Source organism: Harpegnathos saltator, unplaced genomic scaffold (genome assembly GCF_003227715.2).
Source record: "Harpegnathos saltator strain DR-91 unplaced genomic scaffold, Hsal_v8.6 scaffold80, whole genome shotgun sequence".
In the NCBI taxonomy this organism is placed as follows: domain Eukaryota; kingdom Metazoa; phylum Arthropoda; class Insecta; order Hymenoptera; family Formicidae; genus Harpegnathos; species Harpegnathos saltator.
Genome location: NW_020230649.1, coordinates 892,011 through 911,655, shown reverse-complemented (window position 1 = coordinate 911,655; position 19,645 = coordinate 892,011). Strand labels below are relative to the sequence as shown.

Sequence of the window (19,645 nt, the reverse complement as noted above, 5' to 3'; positions counted from 1 at the left end):
AAAAAAGAAAAAAAGAACTTTAAGAATGATGAGAATAAAAAGTGTTTTTCATCTCCCATTTCCTTTAATTCTTATATGATTATTTAATCCTTGTATATTTATCTCACGCGCAGTTCTAACAAAGGCAGTTCTATTTACGTTTTTATCTTTGTTCTCTTTCTTCGCTGTTAAGCGAATATATAATCAACATCAACAAAAATTGCTCATTTAAATTAAGAATATAAGGATTAAGTACATATACATTATCGAGATAAACGAGTATTAAATAACTACGGAATACGTCGCTGTTGAAGACTCATCATGGGCGAGACTGCGAGAGTAGCCAGATCTAACGTTCAGGTAGGACAAAGCTTGTTCACTATTGCGCATCTAGATATTCTGCATTGATTTTTCAAATTGGATGCAATTTGCAGGATCAATGTAGAATTAATATTTCGACTCGGGAAAGACTCGGGAATGAGAACGAATTGTCATTGCACTTGGACAATCTCCTGACACTGATTTCTGGTATTGATCGATATTCGATTTTCGGTACTGATTTACTCTTTCAATTCTTTACAAGAAAAAAAAATTCATATGACTCATTCATTTATCCGCGTTAATTTGATGAATAAATTAAATATTGATCGGTCTTCAATTTTCGGTACTGATTTATTCTCTCATTCCTTTATAAGACAAGAAAAATTGATACGAATCATTCGTTTATTCGAGTTAATTTGTTGAGTAAATTAGAGGGATATACACCTGAAAAATGAGAATAAATTGTCATTGTACTTGGACAATTTTCTGACACTGATTTACGGTATTGATCGATATTCGATTTTCGGTACTGATTTACTCTTTCATTTCTCTATAAGAAAACAGAAAATTAATACGAATCGTTCATTTATCCGCGTTAATTTGATGAATAAATTAAATATTGATCGGTCTCCAATTTTCGGAATTGACTGATTCTTTAATTTCTTTATAAGAGAATAAAAATTGATACTAATCTTTCTTTTATCCGACTTAATTTGTTGAGTAAATTAGTAGGGTAAGTACCTGCAAGATGAAAACAACTTGTCATTGCACTTGGACAATTTTCTTGAAATTGATTTATGGTATTGATCAGTCTTCGGTTTTCGGTACTGATTTATTTTCTCATTTTTTTATAAGACAAAAAAAATTGATACGAATCGTTCGTTTATCCGAGTTAATTTGTTGAATAAGATTAGAGGAATAAGTACCTGAAAAATAAAATCAAATTGTCATTGCACTTGGACAATTTTTTGACACTGATTTATAGTACTAATCGATATTCAATTTTCGGTACTGATTTACTCTTCCATTTTTCTATAAGAAAAAAAATTGATACGGATCGTCCATTTATCCGCGTTAATTTGATGAATAAATTAAATATTGATCGGTCTTCAATTTTCGGTATTGACTGATTCTTTAATTTCTTTATAACAGAATAAATATTGATACGAATAGTTCTTTTATTCGACTTAATTTGTTGAGTAAATTAGTGGGGTAAGTACCTGCAAGATGAAAACAACTTGTCATTACTTGGACAATTTTCTTGATATTGATTTATGGTATTGATCAGTTTTCGGTTTTGATTTATTTTCTCATTTTTTTATAAGACAAAAAAAATTGATACGAATTGTTCGTTTATCCGAGTTAATTTGTTGTATAAGATTAGAGAGGTAAGTACCTGAAAAATAAGAACAAATTGTCATTGCACGTGGGTAATTTTTTGACACTGATTTATGGTATTAATCGATATTCGTTTTTCGGTACTGATTTACACTTTCATTTCTCTATAAGAAAACAGAAAATTAATACGAATCGTTCATTTATCCGCGTTAATTTGATGACAAAATTAGGTATTGATCGGTCCTCGATTTTCGGTACCGATTTATTCTGTTATTTCTTTATGAGAAAAGAAAAATTGATACGGATCGTTCGTTTAATCGAGTTAGTTTGTTGAGTAAATTAGAGTGGTAAGTACCTGAAAAATGAGAACAAATTGTTATTGCACTTGGACAATTTTCTGACACTGATTTATGGTATTAATCGATATTCGGTTTTTGATACTGATTTATTTTTTCATTTTTTTAAAAGATAAAAAAAATTGATACGAATCGTTCGTTTATCCAAATTAATTTGTTGAATAAGATTAGAGGGGTAAGTACCTGAAAAATGAGAACGAATTGTTATTGCACTTGGACAATTGTTTGACACTGATTTATGATATTAATCGATATTCGATTTTCGGTACTGATTTACTCTTTCATTTTTCTACAAGAAAAAAAAATTCATACGAATCGTTCATTTATCCGCGTTATTTTGATGAATAAATTAAATATTAATCGGTCTTCAATTTTCGGTACTGATTTATTCTCTCATTTCTTTATAAGATAAGAAAAATTGGTACGAATATTTCGTTTATTCGAGTTAATTTGTTGAGTATGTTAGAGGGATAAATACCTGAAAAATAAGAACAAATTGTCATTGTACTTGGACAATTTTCTGACAATGATTTACGGAATTTATCGATATTCGATTTTTGGTACTGATTTATTCTTTCATTTCTCTGTAAGAAAAAAAAAATTCATACGAATCGTTCATTTATCCGCGTTAATTTGACGAATAAATTAAATATTGATCGGTCTTCAATTTTCGGTACTGACTGATTCTCTAATTTCTTTATAAGAGAATAAAAATTGATACGAATCGTTCTTTTATCCGACTTAATTTGTTGAGTAAATTAGTGGGGTAAGTTCCTACAAGATGAAAACAACTTGTCATTGCACTTAGACAATTTTTTAACGCTGATTTATAGTATTGATCAATATCCGGTTTTCGATACTGATTTAGTCTTGGATTTCTCTATAAAAGAAAAAAAGATTGATACAAATTGTTCATTTATCCGCGTTAATTTGATGAAAAAATTAGATATTGCACGGTCTTCGATTTTCGGTACTGATTTATTTTCTCATTGTTTTATAAGACAAAAAAAATTGATACGAATCGTTTGTTTATCTGAGTTAATTTGTTGAATAAGATTAGAGGCGTAAGTACCTGAAAAATGAGAACAAATTGTTATTGTACTTGGACAATTTTCTGACACTGATTTACGGTATTGATCGATATTCGATTTTCGGTACTGATTTACTCTTCGACTTCTATATAGGAAAAAAAATTCATACGAATCTTTCATTTATCCGCGTTAATTTGATGAATAAATTAAATATTGATCGGTCTTCAATTTTCGGTACTGACTAATTCTCTAATTTCTTTATAACAGAATAAAAATTGATAGGAATCTTTCTTTTATCCGACTTAATTTGTTGAGTAAATTAGTGGGGTAAGTACCTGCAAGATGAAAACAACTTGTCATTGCATTTAGATAATTTTCTAACGCTGATTTATAGTATTGATCAATATCCGGTTTTCGGTACTGATTTAGTCTTTGATTTCTCTATAAAAGAAAAAAAGATTGATACAAATCGTTTGTTTATCCACGTTAATTTGATGAAAAAATTCGATATTGATCGGTATTCGATTTTTGGTACTGATTTCTCCTTTCATTTTTCTATAAGAAAAGAAAAAATTCAGACGAATTGTTCATTTATCCGCGTTAATTTGATGAAAAGATTAGATATTGAACGGTCTTCGATTTTCGGTATTGATTTATTTTCTAATTTTTTTATAAGACAAGAAAAATTGATACGAATCGTTCGTTTATCTGAGTTAATTTGTTGAATATGATTAGAGGGGTATGTATCTGAAAAATAAGAACATATTGTCATTACACGTGTGCAATTTTTTGACACTGATTTATGGTATTAATCGATATTCGATTTTCGGTACTGATTTAGTCTTTCATTTCTCTATAAGAAAACAGAAAATTAATACGAATCGTCCATTAATCCGCGTTAATTTGATGAATAAATTAGGTATTGATCGGCCTTCGATTTTCGGTATTGATTTATTCTCTCATTTCTTTATAAGAGAAGAAAAATTGGTACGAATCGTTCGTTTAACCGAGTTAATTTGTTATGTAAATTACAGCGGTAACTACCTGAAAAATGAGAACAAATTGTCTGGACAATTTTCTGACACTGATTTATGGTATTAATCGGTATTCGATTTTCGATACTGATTTACTCTTTCATTGTTCTATAAGAAAAGGAAAAATTGATATGAATCATTCATTTATCCGCGTTAATTTTTTTTTTATTATATATAAGTAGTCCATGGGACGATTAAATATTCGAATACATGTTGCCGTATCAAAGTCTCCTCTATACTAAACGATTTGACACGTCTGGAGACGCATGATGTATCGTTGCCCGCATTCCCATTCCCTTTGTCCTGCTTCTCTGTATAAAATATCGAATTGAAACGTATTATAAAGTATTGACATTTTGAATATGTCTGTATTCTGAATCTTTTTGATTCGAAGAAAAGGATTGAAAAGTATTAGTTCCCATTAAATTTTACTGCGCTAAATGCGAGACGGTCTCTTTCGCCTGGGTGCCTCGCCAGGGAAATTTCTCTGGTACGCTAAATCCCGTAAGGCCATCAGTCTTTGTAGTATATCTCGTCGGTACATAAGGTTTATATTATCTGTACATACATATTTTGAAACATTTTCTTTGAATATTATATCAAACGGATTTTGCGTGTCACATAATATCCTTCGGACTACACGGACATTATTATTTTGATCATTTTGATTTCTTATATTTGTCATGGAATTTCAAACTGTATGAGCCTAATACATCGTATGTTGGAGTCGGATATTATCGAATTCATATTACACTCCAGGGATTATTTTTGATTTATAATATTTATTCTAAACTTTAATATGAATAAACTAAAATGGCGCGCGCTTGTAGTGTTCTAATGTTATATAAACGCGTAACAATATGCGAGACCGTGCTTGTCAAGTACGCTATTCTATTATAGTTGTAGCACGGACATAAACCGCCCGAAAGTAGATGTAGCACGGACTGCTACCACACCACATGCAGGTTTTACCGCCGAAACCTGAAAGTGAATGTAGCATCGTAGTTTCCCTCTCAAAATGAATGCAAATGGCGCCTTTTCTCAGCGCGGAAAATCGGTGTCGTGGAAACGCTGTGTTGACGGCTCTCACGTTCCTCTCTGGTTCAAGTTTAAAGTAAAGGTCTAGACAAAAAAAGTCGAAGAGATCACTATAGCTTTTTTTACATAAATACTTTTAACTTCTGTTTATATTGTCTAGTAGTACAGAAGTTTCAATAATAGTATAATAGTATAATAATATAATAATAGTATATAATAGTAGATATATAATAATAGATAGTATAATAATAGTATATTTTTTAATAGTAGATTTGGTGATATTTTGAGCATAAATATGGCACATATAAAACGAAAGAATAATAAATTAAGGTAGAATGTCGATATTTTTTTAATTATAAAATTTTCAGTAATTTTGTTACAAGTAATCTCTCTCTTTTATCTTTCTCTTTTATCATTATACGTTCCTATAACCGCAAACAACCGTGGAGTGCTAAATATATATACTGTATTTCTTATTATCTTTTACAACGTCATCCTGCAACTTACTTACGTCAGAAAGATCTATAGATATATAAACGTTTGTAGCGGTAGGCATTGGCAGTTGCGTATTAACTTCCAGACTTACTGAATCGCAAATACGCGAAGCAAGGTCCGCCAATCCTTCGTTCACTCTCGAATCGGCTCTGCCAAGGTTCTCAAACAACATTCGCCATGGAATATTGGACGATACTACTATCCATTGTGATAGGTATTCTCAGTTTGCATTACCTTTACCAAAAGTTCAATTACTTCAAGAGACACGGTGTTCTCCATATTCCATCATTGCCGATATTTGACAATAATATGTTGCTTATATTGCGCCGTTTATCATTCGCGGATTTTCTTCAAAAGCTGTATTACTTCAATCCGGATGCCAAGTATTACGGATTTTATACTACGATGCGACCTATGATTTTGTTGCGAGATCCCGAGATCATCAAAGACGTCTGCATCAAGAGCTTCGATACGTTTCCTAATCGGCGTGGTTTTGCCGAATTCAATGATATATTGTTTTCAAAAAATTTATTCTCCATCCGCGGACAAAAATGGCGAGATGTAAGAACCTTATTGAGTCCATCATTTACATCTAGTAAGATGAAAATCATGTTCACATTAATGTCGGAGTGTGCTGTGGACTTCACCAAATCTCTATCAGAAATATTAAGAGATAAGAGCGACATGGATATGAAAGAGTTGTTCACCAAGTATACGACTGATGTGATTGCCTCGTGTGCCTTTGGAATTAAAGTCGATTCCATGAAGAATCCTACCAATGAGTTCTACTTCTATGGTACAGAAGCGGTTAATTTCTTTAGAAAGAACGTTCTCAAGTTCTTCTTCATTCGAGCATTTCCGAAGTTCGCACAATTCCTCGGCCTAAAGATTCTAAACGACGGAGCAAATAGGTTTTTCAAGGACACTGTAAAGACCACCATCGACATGCGCGATGCCAAAAACATCACACGTCCAGACATGCTACAACTGATGATGGACATCAGGGGTGAGAACAAGAGACAATTGGACATCGACGACATGACCGCGCAGGCATTCATTTTCTTCCTCGGCGGTTTCGAGACCAGCTCGAGCGCAATGTGTTTCATAGCTCATGAGATTGCCGCTAATCCGGACATCCAGACGAAGTTACGGCGAGAGTTTGACCAAATTCTCAAGGACTCAAACGGAAATGTGACGTACGACGCTATTAATCAGCTAAAATATTTAGACATGGTGATAAGCGAAAGTCTCCGATTGTATCCACCGGTAGGCTTTGTTGAGCGAGAATGCGATAAGACTTATGAATTACCACCCACATTGCCGAATGAGAAACCTGTCATCATAGAGAAAGGTCAGTTAATTTGGATCCCAGTCTATTCGATTCATCGTGATGAAAAGTATTATGATGAACCGGAAAAATTCCGTCCTGAGAGATTCTCAACCATGAGCTCTCACCACAACTCGTCATATTACATGCCATTTGGAATAGGGCCGCGGATGTGCATTGCCAACAGGTTTGCGTTACTGGAACTGAAAATCTTAGTGTTTCACCTGTTAGCGCGGTGCGAGCTGAAACCTTGCGCAAAAACCACGTTGCCTATGAAATTCACCAAAAAAGGTCTAGGCCTGGTGCCAGAAAATGGATTCTGGTTGAGTGTCCAACGTAGAAGCGATATACAATCTGATTTGTGATTGAGTCATCATGCGCAGCAACGAGATTAATTCATAAAGACATTTTAAGCGCACTAAAAATATGAATAAAATTAAACGTAACTCGTTTTATATTGTAACAAATAGCGTTTCCAATATGTTTTATTTCATAAAAAATAACTTTTATCGTTATTATATCTATATTAACATTAAATATTATTTGGTGATTGGTGATCGTTCCGTTAAATTTTATTTTTAAAATCTGATGAAGACGGCTAATTAAATATATTTCTCAAAAGTGAGGATATTTTAAACTTTAATTTTTCAAACTTACTACTTAACATTATTATAATTCGTTAAGTCATGTATCCATAATATGTATATATATATATATAAGTACATACTATATACTATATATATCTTGTATATATATTTTGGAAGAACTTTGTCCAAGTTCATAAATAATGCAATGGATGATACGATTAAATAATAATAATGATAATAATGATAAAACACAGATATATATACCACGAAAATTGATTAAATTGTATTATATCGATGTATGTCTTATTTTGCAATATCAACTTCAATATTACAACGTCATTATCGAAGACTTGAAATCCCGCTTTACTGCTTAGTCGAGTGTTTACTCTGGCAGTGTTTAACTGCACAGTGATCTTATATTTCAACCTACGTAGATCTATCATAAGTAACTCAGTCACTTATCTCATGTAACTGTTGGACGTGACTTGCGTAAGACGAATGTGCAGATATAGTAATGGATATTAAGCGATGGCACTAGTTATGCACAGTTACTCGAGCCTACAACATCGCCGGCATGTGATCGAATTCTGCAAATCTGCGAGTTCTGCGAATTAATTTATCTGTGAATTGATCTTAGCAAAAACTCGTAACAACATTCATCATGGAGTATTGGACGATATTATTATCCGTCGTAATAGGAGCTCTCGGCATTCATTATCTTTTCCAACATTTTAATTTCTTTGAAAGACACGGTATCATCTATATGCCGGCAGTTCCGATATTAGGCTCCATGATACCGCTTTTATTACGCCAAGTGTCATTCCAAGACTTACTTCGAAGAGTATACAATCTTAACAAAGACGCCAAATATGTGGGATTCTATGCCACTATGCAGCCTATCATCTTGATTCGCGATCCGGAGCTGATAAAAGAAATCCTCATCAAGAATTTCGACTCATTTCCAAATCGTCGTGGTTTCATCGAGATCAACGATCCCCTGTCAGCAAAGAATTTGTTCTCTCTTCGGGACCAAAAATGGAGAGACGTGAGAACTTTGTTGAGCCCGGCATTCACATCCAGCAAGATGAAGTCCATGTTTATGCTGATGTCGGAGTGCGCCGTGGATTTCACCAATTTTCTGTTGGAAACAACCGCGGATAAAAGCGACGTAGATATGAAGGACGCCTTCGTCAAGTTTACGAATGACGTCATCGCAACATGTGCCTTTGGAATTAAAATAGACTCCATGAGAAATCCAACGAACAAGTTCCTCAGCTATGGCAAATACGTGACTAGCTTCGAAGGGATTCGAGCCATTAAGTTTCTCACGTTTAAATCATTCCCAAAACTTGCGAACTTCCTCGGTCTGAAGATGATAAGTGACAACATTGTAGACTTTTTTAAAAACACCATAGAGAGCATAATCGCAACTCGCGACGCTGAGAATATTACACGTCCAGACATGATACAGCTGATGATGGATATCAGGGGTAAGCGTGAGGGTGAGAGAGAATTGAGTATCGAAGACATGACCGCACAAGCGTTCATTTTCTTTTTCGGTGGTTTCGAGAGTGTCGCACTCGGGTTGTCTTTCATATCTCATGAGCTCGGGACTGATCCGAACATCCAGACGAAGTTGCGGCAAGAAGTCGACCAAGTTCTGGAAAAGTCAAACGGGGAAGTGACTTATGAAGCTATTAATCAACTCAAGTACTTGGATGCGGTAGTAAGTGAAGCCCTCAGAAAGTATCCGCCACCTTTTGTGGAAAGAGAATGCGAAAAGGATTTTCAATTGCCTCCTGCGTTACCGGGAGGGCAGACGTTCACATTGAAGAAAGGTATGCTTGTCTGGGCCTCGATTTACGGACTTCATCATGATGAGAAGTATTACGATGAACCGGAGGAATTTCGTCCGGAGCGATTTTTGGACAGCAATACCTATCACAACTCTCCGTGTTATATACCGTTTGGGTCAGGGCCGCGTATATGTATAGCTAATAGGTTCGCCATACTGGAGATCAAAGTCTTGCTGTTTCATCTACTGGCACGATGCGAGCTGAAACCTTGCGCGAAAACTACGGATATGGCATTTAGCAAAAAAAATTTGTCGATGACACCGGACGGCGGATTCTGGTTGAATGTTCAATGTAGGAGCGACATGCATCCTGCGATAGCGGCAACAGCGATCAAGCGAACTAAAAATTCTTCCTAGTTAAACCAAAGACGTCAATTGACGTTGCTGGTATGTCATTTGAGGTCATTAATGCGGCATCGATTGTTAAGATATTCTGAATATGCTAATTGCAAATTATATTAAGCTTAGATCGGAAAGGTGCAAATCGGAAGATATCTCAGAATATAGTTTTGTATGTTCTCTCATAAGTATAAAATAAGTTTTATTATCAATAATTCTTATGAACAATGTATATTTTTGAAAAAATTTACTAAATACAATGCACGACGCTGCATTAATTATACAACCGTGATATATTTCTGTAATTTATTGCAACAATACGTACGTTATAAAATCCTTTTTCAATATACATCTCTTGAGGGATGTTAATGTTCTCGGATGACGTCAATGCGAATGTTTCACGTTTTTCCAAGAAAATATTATCAACCGATAATCAAAGATGAACCATTTTCTATTACGTTGTCCACTGCTGCATAGCAAATAAACTGTTGAAATCTTGCAAACATTGAAGTCTGCAAAATATTGAAGTATTATTTGAGTTGCGACTTAACAATTTTGCGAATTAACAACAGAGACGATGTTGAGCGATAAAAGCAACAATTCCAATTCAAAAGAATAAAATTTCGGATATCTCATAATTCAGTTTCGTCGAATATGGCTAGTGTTATTGTTCCAAATTATTCCACTACAAATTCCTACGTCTTAACTTTTATACATTCGGCTCGTACACTTAAATACATACATACATTTCTGAGATTAAAATCATCAAATGACAATACATAATTGTGATAAAACCGCATTGTTTATCATAAGCAAGAAGGATATCGACCGCTTCGATCAAAGAAAAAGAAAGTACACATTCTTTTTCAAGAGCTCAGAGTAATCCTTGCATTTCCTGCATAAACTGCATGTACGCGTCGTCTTTCGTTTTGGGCTGCGAAGTTCTCGGTGGCTGTGTCTCCGGTAATCTTTCCGTAATTCTCGAAATACTGCTCGATTTCTTTTTATCGTCTCTCTTGACGCGCAGAGACGTCGGCAGGAATCTAGTAACGTCTGCAGCCAGATTCCTAATTTGCGGCTTCGCTTCTATGGTGGTGCTACTCTTTCCATCTTTGTCCTTTCTGTTGATTAACTGCGGCGCGGCAGAGAGGACATTGGGTGTCTTGGGTTGCCCAACCGATGCGGATTGTGTTTGCAGTTGGGGATTCGCTATATTCGACATGTTTGACATTTGCATTTGCGGCGGTGGCATTCTTGGTATGCTAGGCGGCCCGGGTCTTAATATCCTCGGCATTCCAGGCGGAGGGCCTGTGAAAAAAAAAAAGAAATGAATCTCTTGTATTCTATATGCGCAGTCATATATGTCTGCATTTAATTCCGTTGGACGTCGGACGTCAAGGACGAACAGACACACAGGAAGAAATTTTAATACATGAACAAGTGATAATTACCAGGCGGTAGTCGGAGTCCGATGCGAGGCGGTGGTGGCGGCGGCATTCTGATGTGTAACGGAGGCGGCGGGGGCCTGTAAAGTAAAGGCGGAGGCGGCAGACCCATCGGTGGCATCGTATGTTGTTGCGTGTGTTGTGTATGCGGATGAGACGTATGTTGGCCATGACTAGAGAGGTGATCCGACGCACCGGGTGGTTCCAGCTCTTCGTCGTCTGCTTTATTGTTGGACTTGTTATTGCTATTGGACTTGGAATTGCTCTCGCTTTCTGTTTCGAGCAATGACAGTCGTGCGTTCAGATCCTGGGCGCGTTCGGTCTCCCTTTTCTTATGGACGACCTCCATCTCTCGCATAAACTGATCGATATCCTGCCCAGCCATCGCCAGCATCTTCTGCTGTAACGTCGTCGGTTTAACTTTCGCCATGTCTCTATCTTTCTCCTTTTCCTTTTCCATGTCTTTTTCCTTGCTCTCCGATTCTTGCTTGCCGTCCTCCTTGTCGTCGGCAAATCGTATCGTTCTAGATTTCGCTGGTGGTTCTTTCACCTGTCGATTAAACAAACGTTAAAATTATTTGCTCATAATTTACATACATGGCTAGTAACTGATTTCAATCACATACATTTTCAGCCATTTCCTCGTCGTCGCTTGATAAATCAGGTGGTGGAAACGGTGGTACACCAGGCGGTTCCTTATTAGGTGCTAATGTAGGTACAGCTGGAGCATTTGCATATGCACTGGTCTTCTTCAAGATACTTGGTGGTATCGGAATATTCATCAAAGGATGATGCTGCGATATATAATGAGGATGAGGTGGATACATATGCGCAGGTGGTTGTGGCATATCTGGTAGTGGAATCTGCGACGTCAAGGAACCTGTTGGGAGGTGTATTAGTTATAATATATAACATTAATTTTTTACTGATATCTAGGTATGATATACCTACCCTGATACATTCTAGATATATCATTAGCCGCCGATGGCAATGGAATCTCATCAACTTGTACTTGTTGTGCATGTCGTACTGCTTCAAAATAAGAAACTAAGTCTATCCTCCTGCGTTCGTATTGTATTAATTGTTCCTTCAATTCTGCCCATTTCTCTTGATCATCTTTTGCCTAAAAAGCGAGGGAAAGTTATATTAATTATGCTATTAAAGAATTATAATTCTCACTTTCTCTTTCGCTCATTCTCTCCCTCTCTTTTTTTTCTCTCTCTCTTTGATATTGTAAGCTTACCAATATTTAATAGAAGGAACTTATAATTATTTGCTATTTCTTACTTACATACATTTTTAGGACTCGCTCTAGAGTCTCCTTAAGTTTCTTGCGTTTATCCTTTAACACTTTTTCATTCAGAGGTGGTGGTTGCATTACATTGTATTCTAGAAAAGAAATTACAAATATATATAATAGATAAAGATACAATACATGAATATGTACAATAAAGATTTAAAATAAATGATTATATTAAACAGTTTAAATTATACTTCTCTCCTTTAATACTCTTATATATGGGCTATTTGACAAATTCCCAAACTTTAAAAAACATCAATTATTTATGTTTATCTTTAGGTACTTTTTATAGCTGTTTTTATAGCAACACTAAGTTACAATGCTTGTATGTAAAATAAAGTTGTATGGACATTTAGTAGCAGAATAAAGAGAATAGAAAGAATATAAAATATCTCTAAAAATATACTTATAAAAAACAAACATATAGCTATTTTAATTTCTCAAATTCTGTTCTATGTATCAAAAGATGTCAAACAAGAAAATTATTGACAAAATCTGTTATTTTCTAGATATTCTAAATATATGACATACATTACTCTAAAGTTAAAGTATAACCCATCTATACTAACCCATCTGATCAATCTTTTCCATTTCTTCGATAATCTGTGCCGGATCTTTTCCTTTCAATACAGCCGCTCTGACTAACTGTCTTTGTTTCTTATTCTTTTTTAATTCTTTTTTACGCGCCTCTTTACCTGTAAAATGAAACGTATTTTCAAGTATTTTAGTGAGTACAGAATACACTTTTTGGTCATATCCTCTTGGTTATGTTTCTATCCGTATATAATACTCACGTGCTTGATCAGTGGGATTCATATACTTCCCACTTTTCGTAGTATTGATTGAGCGGCGACCCATCTTTGCTTTATTTCTTTTCAAAAATCAGATTAATGAGAATATTCCGATCAGACAATCACATTAACATACAACTTTTCAAGACCTATAGCTCCACAACATTATTTACATTAGTCTCGAAAATTTGCACTAGCAATAGAATGGACGATTTGCGTACGAACAATGAATCGATACTCATGTAAGTTGCACCAGAGAGGAACCTGAGAGCGGCCAACATGGCGATTTCGGCGCCACCGATTTTCCGCACTAGGAAAGGGCGCCATCTGCACCCATTTTGAGAAGGGAACTACGATGCTACATCAACTTTCAGGTCACGACGGTAAAACCTGCATGTGATGGCAGTCCGATCTTCAAAGCCAGCGGCACATGATGCTTGGTTCCGTGCTGGATTGCTTCTTGGATGAAAATACTGCATTCTAATTGGTGCATTTCCATCCATCTTCGGAAATGTACCAATCAGAACGCAGTATTTTCATCCAGCAAGTAATCCAGCACCATGTGACGCTGGCTTTACTCTCTTTTCTTCTCCCTAAATATATATTTATTTAAATTTTTATCAAATCATATAGAATACGAATCATTAAATGTTGTAAATGCTTTGAACGCCGTATAATAGCCTTCCTTTCAGGGCTCAAAGCGTTTGTAGTCTCAAGTGGACTCTACCAGTTATGATCAGAAACAAGATAGCAATGCGCAGTTCATGTTTGACTACACAAATCCAACAGTGTGTGTCGCTACTGTGTATATTGTGAATCGTGATCAGTTATGGCGCTGGCTGCGGGGTGATGTGTCCACTCAGAGGCAGGTATGATGCCCCTCGGCGATGTCGTATACGCTGTAAAACAATCGAAAGCCATGATAGGCATATACGTATATACATATACTGGCGTACTGTACAGCGCGAGAGAAGCGAAGAAGGAGAAGTGGTGGGAGACGTTCCGATGTTGCATCCTTATCGTACGTCGCACGATCGAGAGAGAAAGCATTACCAGATGTGGTACGGTTAATGGTGTCCCCAATAGCTGTCTCACTCCCTCTACTCTTGAATGCAGGCAATATGAGTGAGACAGCTGTAGAGACACCGCGCTGTCTCTATAGGTGTCTCGCTCGCTCTAATAGCCATATATCGCGCTTTCCTCTTTTCTCCTTAGCAGAAATGCCGATCAAGGAGGCAATCCTGTCTATAGGTCAGAAAAATAAGCTAATTTCACGAATTTTTTTTTTCGGAAACTAAGCAGACGATTGATTTCAAACTTGATAAAAATAATAATATATATTTTATTGATGAGAATGAATTTTTATAGCGTTATATGAATAATAATGTAGCAAATATACAAAAAATAACGTGACGTGTTTAGGCGCGCGCCGTTTCACGGTTCCTATAAAATCTCGAAATACAGTAGACTAGGACAAAAACGCAAGTAAAATAATTAATCTACGAAATTGCCGCTAACTCGTTTGAATTAAGGAAATAAAAAATGAACTACTTTTTTAATATTTTAAGGCATTTAAAAATTATATTTGAAAAATCGTCATAATATCGATGATTTTACGTTAAGAATATTTTATTTGCAAGAAAACGATATTTCATGAAATTTACGAAAAAACTTATTTTATGCCGTAAGATATGTCAAATTGTGCAATTCTTTTCAGACGCAACATATCTTTACTTTTGAAAAGACTACGAGAAGGAGGGAAAATAAATGCAACATCTTCCTTAAAATGCTACTTAAATTATAGGCTCTGCTCTTGAAAATATAAACAAAAATTAGGAGACATTTAATAATAATAAAAATTACAATAATAATAACGAGACGCTATATAGCATCTCCTGAAATCAGAGAAAAAACTGTTTTTTATATAAAAAAGTCGATCGGTCGACTTCAGCATCTAATTACATATTCGAAACATGTCTATCTATCGTGTGAACTAGCGAAATAAAAAAATATTAATTTTTTATATGCACCGCGCTATCTCTATAGGTGTCTCATTCGTTGTAATAGCCAATGGCATTTATGCTCGCAATTTGACATATCTTACGGCATAAAAAATGTATCGCGTTTTTCTGTTTTATAACGCTATAAAAATTCATTCTCATCAATAAAATATATATTATTATTTTTATAAGTTTGAAATCAATCGTCTGCTTAGTTTCCGAAAACAAAAATTCGCGAAAATAGCTTATTTTTCTGGTCTACAGACAGGATTGCCTCCTTAATCAGCATTTCTGCTAAGAAGAAAAGAGGAAAGCGCGATACATGGCTATTAGAGCGAGCGAGACACCTATAGAGACAGCGCGGTGTTTCTATAGCTGTCTCACTCATATTGCCTGCATTCAAGCGTAGAGTGAATGAGACAGCTATTGGGGATTAACCGTACCACGTCTGGTAATGCTTTCTTTCTCGATCGTGCGACGTGCGATAAGGATGCAACATCGGAACGTCTCCCACCACTTCTCCTTCTTCGCTTCTCTCGCGCTGTACAGTACGCCTATATGCGTATGCGTATATGCCTGTCATGGCTTTCGATTGTTTTACAGGCGTATATGACATCGCCGAGGGACACCATACCTGCCTCTGAGTGTCGTGTGAGGAACCGTTGCCCGTAAATTCTCGTGATTTTTGCTCGCTATAGCTGAGTCGCGCGTTTCAATCATCGCCAGCGGGAGTGTCGAAAGTGAAATTCGCGCGTGTATTACAGTAGAATGTTGTTCAATAACTGTGGAGTGAGTCGTGAGAGTACCGAAGGAAGCCTTTCGTCGCATGTAACTCCGAAAGGCCTAATCGCAGCTCAATGCAGTTCACGAGGATTTGTTATTTTGGGCCTAGATTAAAAAACCTTATGACACATGTTTCGATAATTAATATTTCGCGACAGGTCATTGTCGAGCCTCATTCTTCCACCTTTCGTAGCTTGTAACTCCGAAACACGTAATTACAGCTGCAAATAATTGTGTAGCTTATGCTCGGTGACAACCTATGTGAAGTTAGCCCCCGACTTTTAAAAAAAACTTTTTTTTGCATAAAATTGCGCCAAATCGTTTGTAGAAATATGTAGTGAAAGACTTTTCGTTTGTAGTTAAAAAATAAAGTTATCAAAGGTTGAAAAAATGGCCAGCCCCACAAAATGGAGGGCTGACTTAAAACCTGACCTAATCGAAGCCAAATCGTTTGTAGAAATATGTAGTGATAGAATTTTCGTTTGTAGTTGACCAGGAAAAAAGTTACAACCCCTTAAGTTCTAAGGGTAGCTATTTACGCCCCGTCGTGGGGGCTGACTTGAAACCGATTCTAATCGATGCTAATGGGTTTATAGAAATATGTAGTGAAAGAATTTTCGTTTGTAGTTATCCTGTATAGAAATGACAGCAATTTTTGTAATAAGGGTGATAGTATATTCAACCCTATCGGGGGGGGGGGGCTGCGCTCTAAACAGACCAAATCGAAGCCAAATAATGCGTAGACGTTTGTAGTGAACGAATTTTCGTTTGTAGTTGTCTAGAATAGAAATGGCAGCAGTTATAGTACGAAGGGTGGGTGTTTCTTCAACCCCATCGGGGGGGCTGCGTCCTAAACCAACTAAATCGAAGCCACATAATACGTAGATGTTTGTAGTGGACGAATTTTCGTTTGTACTTGTCTGGTATAGAAATGGCAGCAATTTCTTTTATGTTTAGATTAAATTTTTTTTTTTAATTTAATATAAAGTTAGTAAGTGTTCGGAAATGCGCAGGCAACGACATAACATCACGTTGTCACAAGCAGCATCATGATTGTCATCAGGTCGCGGCCGCGTGGCGGACTGCCTGGCTCCGCCACGCGGCCGCGAGATAGGATGAAGAGATATCGAAGATTAAAGTTTTCCAACCTTTCTCCGTTGATATCTCCGCTTCTACTGGGAGTAGAGAGTCGCCATTTACGGCAAAATGTAGGGTTTTGAAAGGACTTTAATTTGGTACCAGAGCCAGGCCTGTATCTCTAACCGTTTAGGAGATATGGAAGGTTAAAGTTTTCCAGCCATTCTCCGTCGATATCCAGCCTTCCTCCGTCGATATCTCCGCTTCTACTGGGAGTAGAGAGTCGTCCATGTAGCCGAAAATGTAAGGATTTGAGAGGACTTTAATTTGGTACCAGAGCCAGGCCTGTATCTCTAACCGATTAGGAGTTATCGAAGGTTAAAGTTTTCCAGCCATTCTCCGTCGATATCCAGCCTTCCTCCGTCGATATCTCCGCTTCTACTGGGAGTAGAGAGTCGTCCATGTAGTCGAAAATGTAGGGATTTGAGAGGACTTTAATTTGGTACCAGAGCCAGGCCTGTATCTCTAACCGTTTAGCAGATATCGAAGATTAAAGTTTTCCAACCTTTCTCCGTTGATATCTCCGCTTCTACTGGGAGTAGAGAGTCGCCATTTACGGCAAAATGTAGGGTTTTGAAAGGACTTTAATTTGGTACCAGAGTCAGGCCTGTATCTCTAACCGATTAGGAGTTATCGAAGGTTAAAGTTTTCCAGCCATTCTCCGTCGATATCCAGCCTTCCTCCGTCGATATCTCCGCTTCTACTGGGAGTAGAGAGTCGTCCATGTAGTCGAAAATGTAGGATTTTGAGAGGACTTTAATTTGGTACCAGAGCCAGGCCTGTTTCTCTAACCGTTTGGGAGATATCGAAGATTAAAGTCTTCCAACCTTTCTCCGTTGATATCTCCGCTTCTACTGGGAGTAGAGAGTCGCCATTTACGGCAAAATGTAGGGTTTTGAAATGACTTTAATTTGGTACCAGAGCCAGGCCTGTATCTCTAACCGTTTAGGAGATATCGAAGGTTAAAGTTTTCCAGCTATTCTCCGTCGATATCCAGCCTTCCTCCGTCGATATCTCCGCTTCTACTGGGAGTAGAGAGTCGTCCATGTAGTCGAAAATGTAGGGTTTTGAGAGGACTTTAATTTGGTACCAGAGCCAGGCCTGTATCTCTAACCGTTTAGGAGATATCGAAGATTAAAGTTTTCCAACCTTTCTCCGTTGATATCTCCGCTTCTACTGGGAGTAGAGAGTCGCCATTTACGGCAAAATGTAGGGTTTTGAAAGGACTTTAATTTGGTACCAGAGCCAGGCCTGTATCTCTAACCGTTTAGGAGATATGGAAGGTTAAAGTTTTCCAGCCATTCTCCGTCGATATCCAGCCTTCCTCCGTCGATACCTCCGCTTCTACTGGGAGTAGAGAGTCGTCCATGTAGTCGAAAATGTAGGGTTTTGAGAGGACTTTAATTTGGTACCAGAGCCAGGCCTGTATCTCTAACCGTTTAGGAGATATCGAAGATTAAACTTTTCCAACCTTTCTCCGTTGATATCTCCGCTTCTACTGGGAGTAGAGAGTCGCCATTTACGGCAAAATGTAGGCTTTTGAAAGTACTTTAATTTGGTACCAGAGCCAGGCCTGTATCTCTAACCGTTTAGGAGATATCGAAAGTTAAAGTTTTCCAGCCATTCTCCGTCGATATCCAGCCTTCCTCCGTCGATATCTCCGCTTCTACTGGGAGTAGAGAGTCGTCCATGTAGTCGAAAATGTAGGGTTTTGAGAGGACTTTAATTTGGTACCAGAGCCAGGCCTGTATCTCTAACCGTTGGTTTCTCGCAGGCAAGCACGCGGCGCTCCCGCCGACACTCCGCGCGTGGCCACTAGTGCCGTTCGCGGCCGCTACATGACGCGCTCACTAGTTCCGCTGCTCGCAACTAAGAATCGGCTGCCCGGGTGATATAACCGAGCGCGATCGCCAGCAGCGCGCGTTCGCATGGCCCAACGCCGATTGTGGCAATCCCTGGTATTTGGTCTTTGCGACTAGAGTAGCGCCCCTCTTTACCGACGTTCTCTCTAGGCTTTCCTAGAGAAGTTTTAGTGTTTAGTCGAGATTCAAACCAACGCACTCTACACTTTGCTGAGTTGACTGCGGTGCTCATATACCCTGCTGGGTTGAGGCTTTATGGTTGAAATCTTCTATGTTCAGCTGTGAGTTCCTGCGTTGCCACGCTTCAGGAGCGGGCTTTGGTCGCCTCCGTGTGGGACAGGGGGAACTCTCTTTTTCCAAGCGTCCGTCTGGGAACTTGGCTTTCAGGAGCGGTGGTACTGTCTCCTTTCGGAGTTTGCGAACTCTCTCTCTCTCTCACTCTCATTTCCAAGCATCCGTCAAGGATCTTGGCGATTTGACCAGCGACGCGATCGCGTCTTTGAGCACGCTGAGCTCTCTCTTCACGCGTCCACAGGACATCGGCGCTTCGCCGCAAGAACGACTCAGTCGCCTCTAGCGTGACAGAGCTCAGCATTTTCGTTTGCTAGGCCACAGTTTCCGTTCTAC

At 37.5% G+C, this 19,645-nt stretch overlaps 3 protein-coding genes across 3 annotated transcripts; 2 read left to right on the top strand and 1 right to left on the bottom strand.

The window, feature by feature from the left end:
• The first annotated feature begins 5,542 nt into the window (after window positions 1-5,542).
• LOC105183827 (cytochrome P450 9e2) lies at window positions 5,543-7,415 on the top strand. Its single transcript, XM_011142209.3, has one exon. It carries the CDS (start codon window positions 5,770-5,772, stop codon window positions 7,282-7,284), a length of 1,515 nt encoding a protein of 504 aa, XP_011140511.2. The 5' UTR covers window positions 5,543-5,769; the 3' UTR covers window positions 7,285-7,415.
• Window positions 7,416-7,769: 354 nt separating this feature from the next.
• Window positions 7,770-10,206, top strand: LOC105183828 (cytochrome P450 9e2). The gene has a single exon (XM_011142210.3). The coding sequence runs from the start codon at window positions 8,168-8,170 to the stop codon at window positions 9,716-9,718; it is 1,551 nt and encodes a 516-aa protein (XP_011140512.1). The 5' UTR covers window positions 7,770-8,167; the 3' UTR covers window positions 9,719-10,206.
• Window positions 10,207-10,392: 186 nt separating this feature from the next.
• On the bottom strand, window positions 10,393-13,470 carry LOC105183829 (WW domain-binding protein 11). The gene is made up of 7 exons (XM_011142211.3): window positions 13,240-13,470; window positions 13,015-13,140; window positions 12,437-12,534; window positions 12,097-12,268; window positions 11,772-12,025; window positions 11,152-11,695; window positions 10,393-11,008 (listed from the first exon to the last, which is right to left on the bottom strand). The coding sequence occupies exons 1-7, from the start codon at window positions 13,301-13,303 to the stop codon at window positions 10,575-10,577; spliced, it is 1,692 nt and encodes a 563-aa protein (XP_011140513.1). The 5' UTR covers window positions 13,304-13,470; the 3' UTR covers window positions 10,393-10,574.
• Window positions 13,471-19,645: the final 6,175 nt, after the last annotated feature.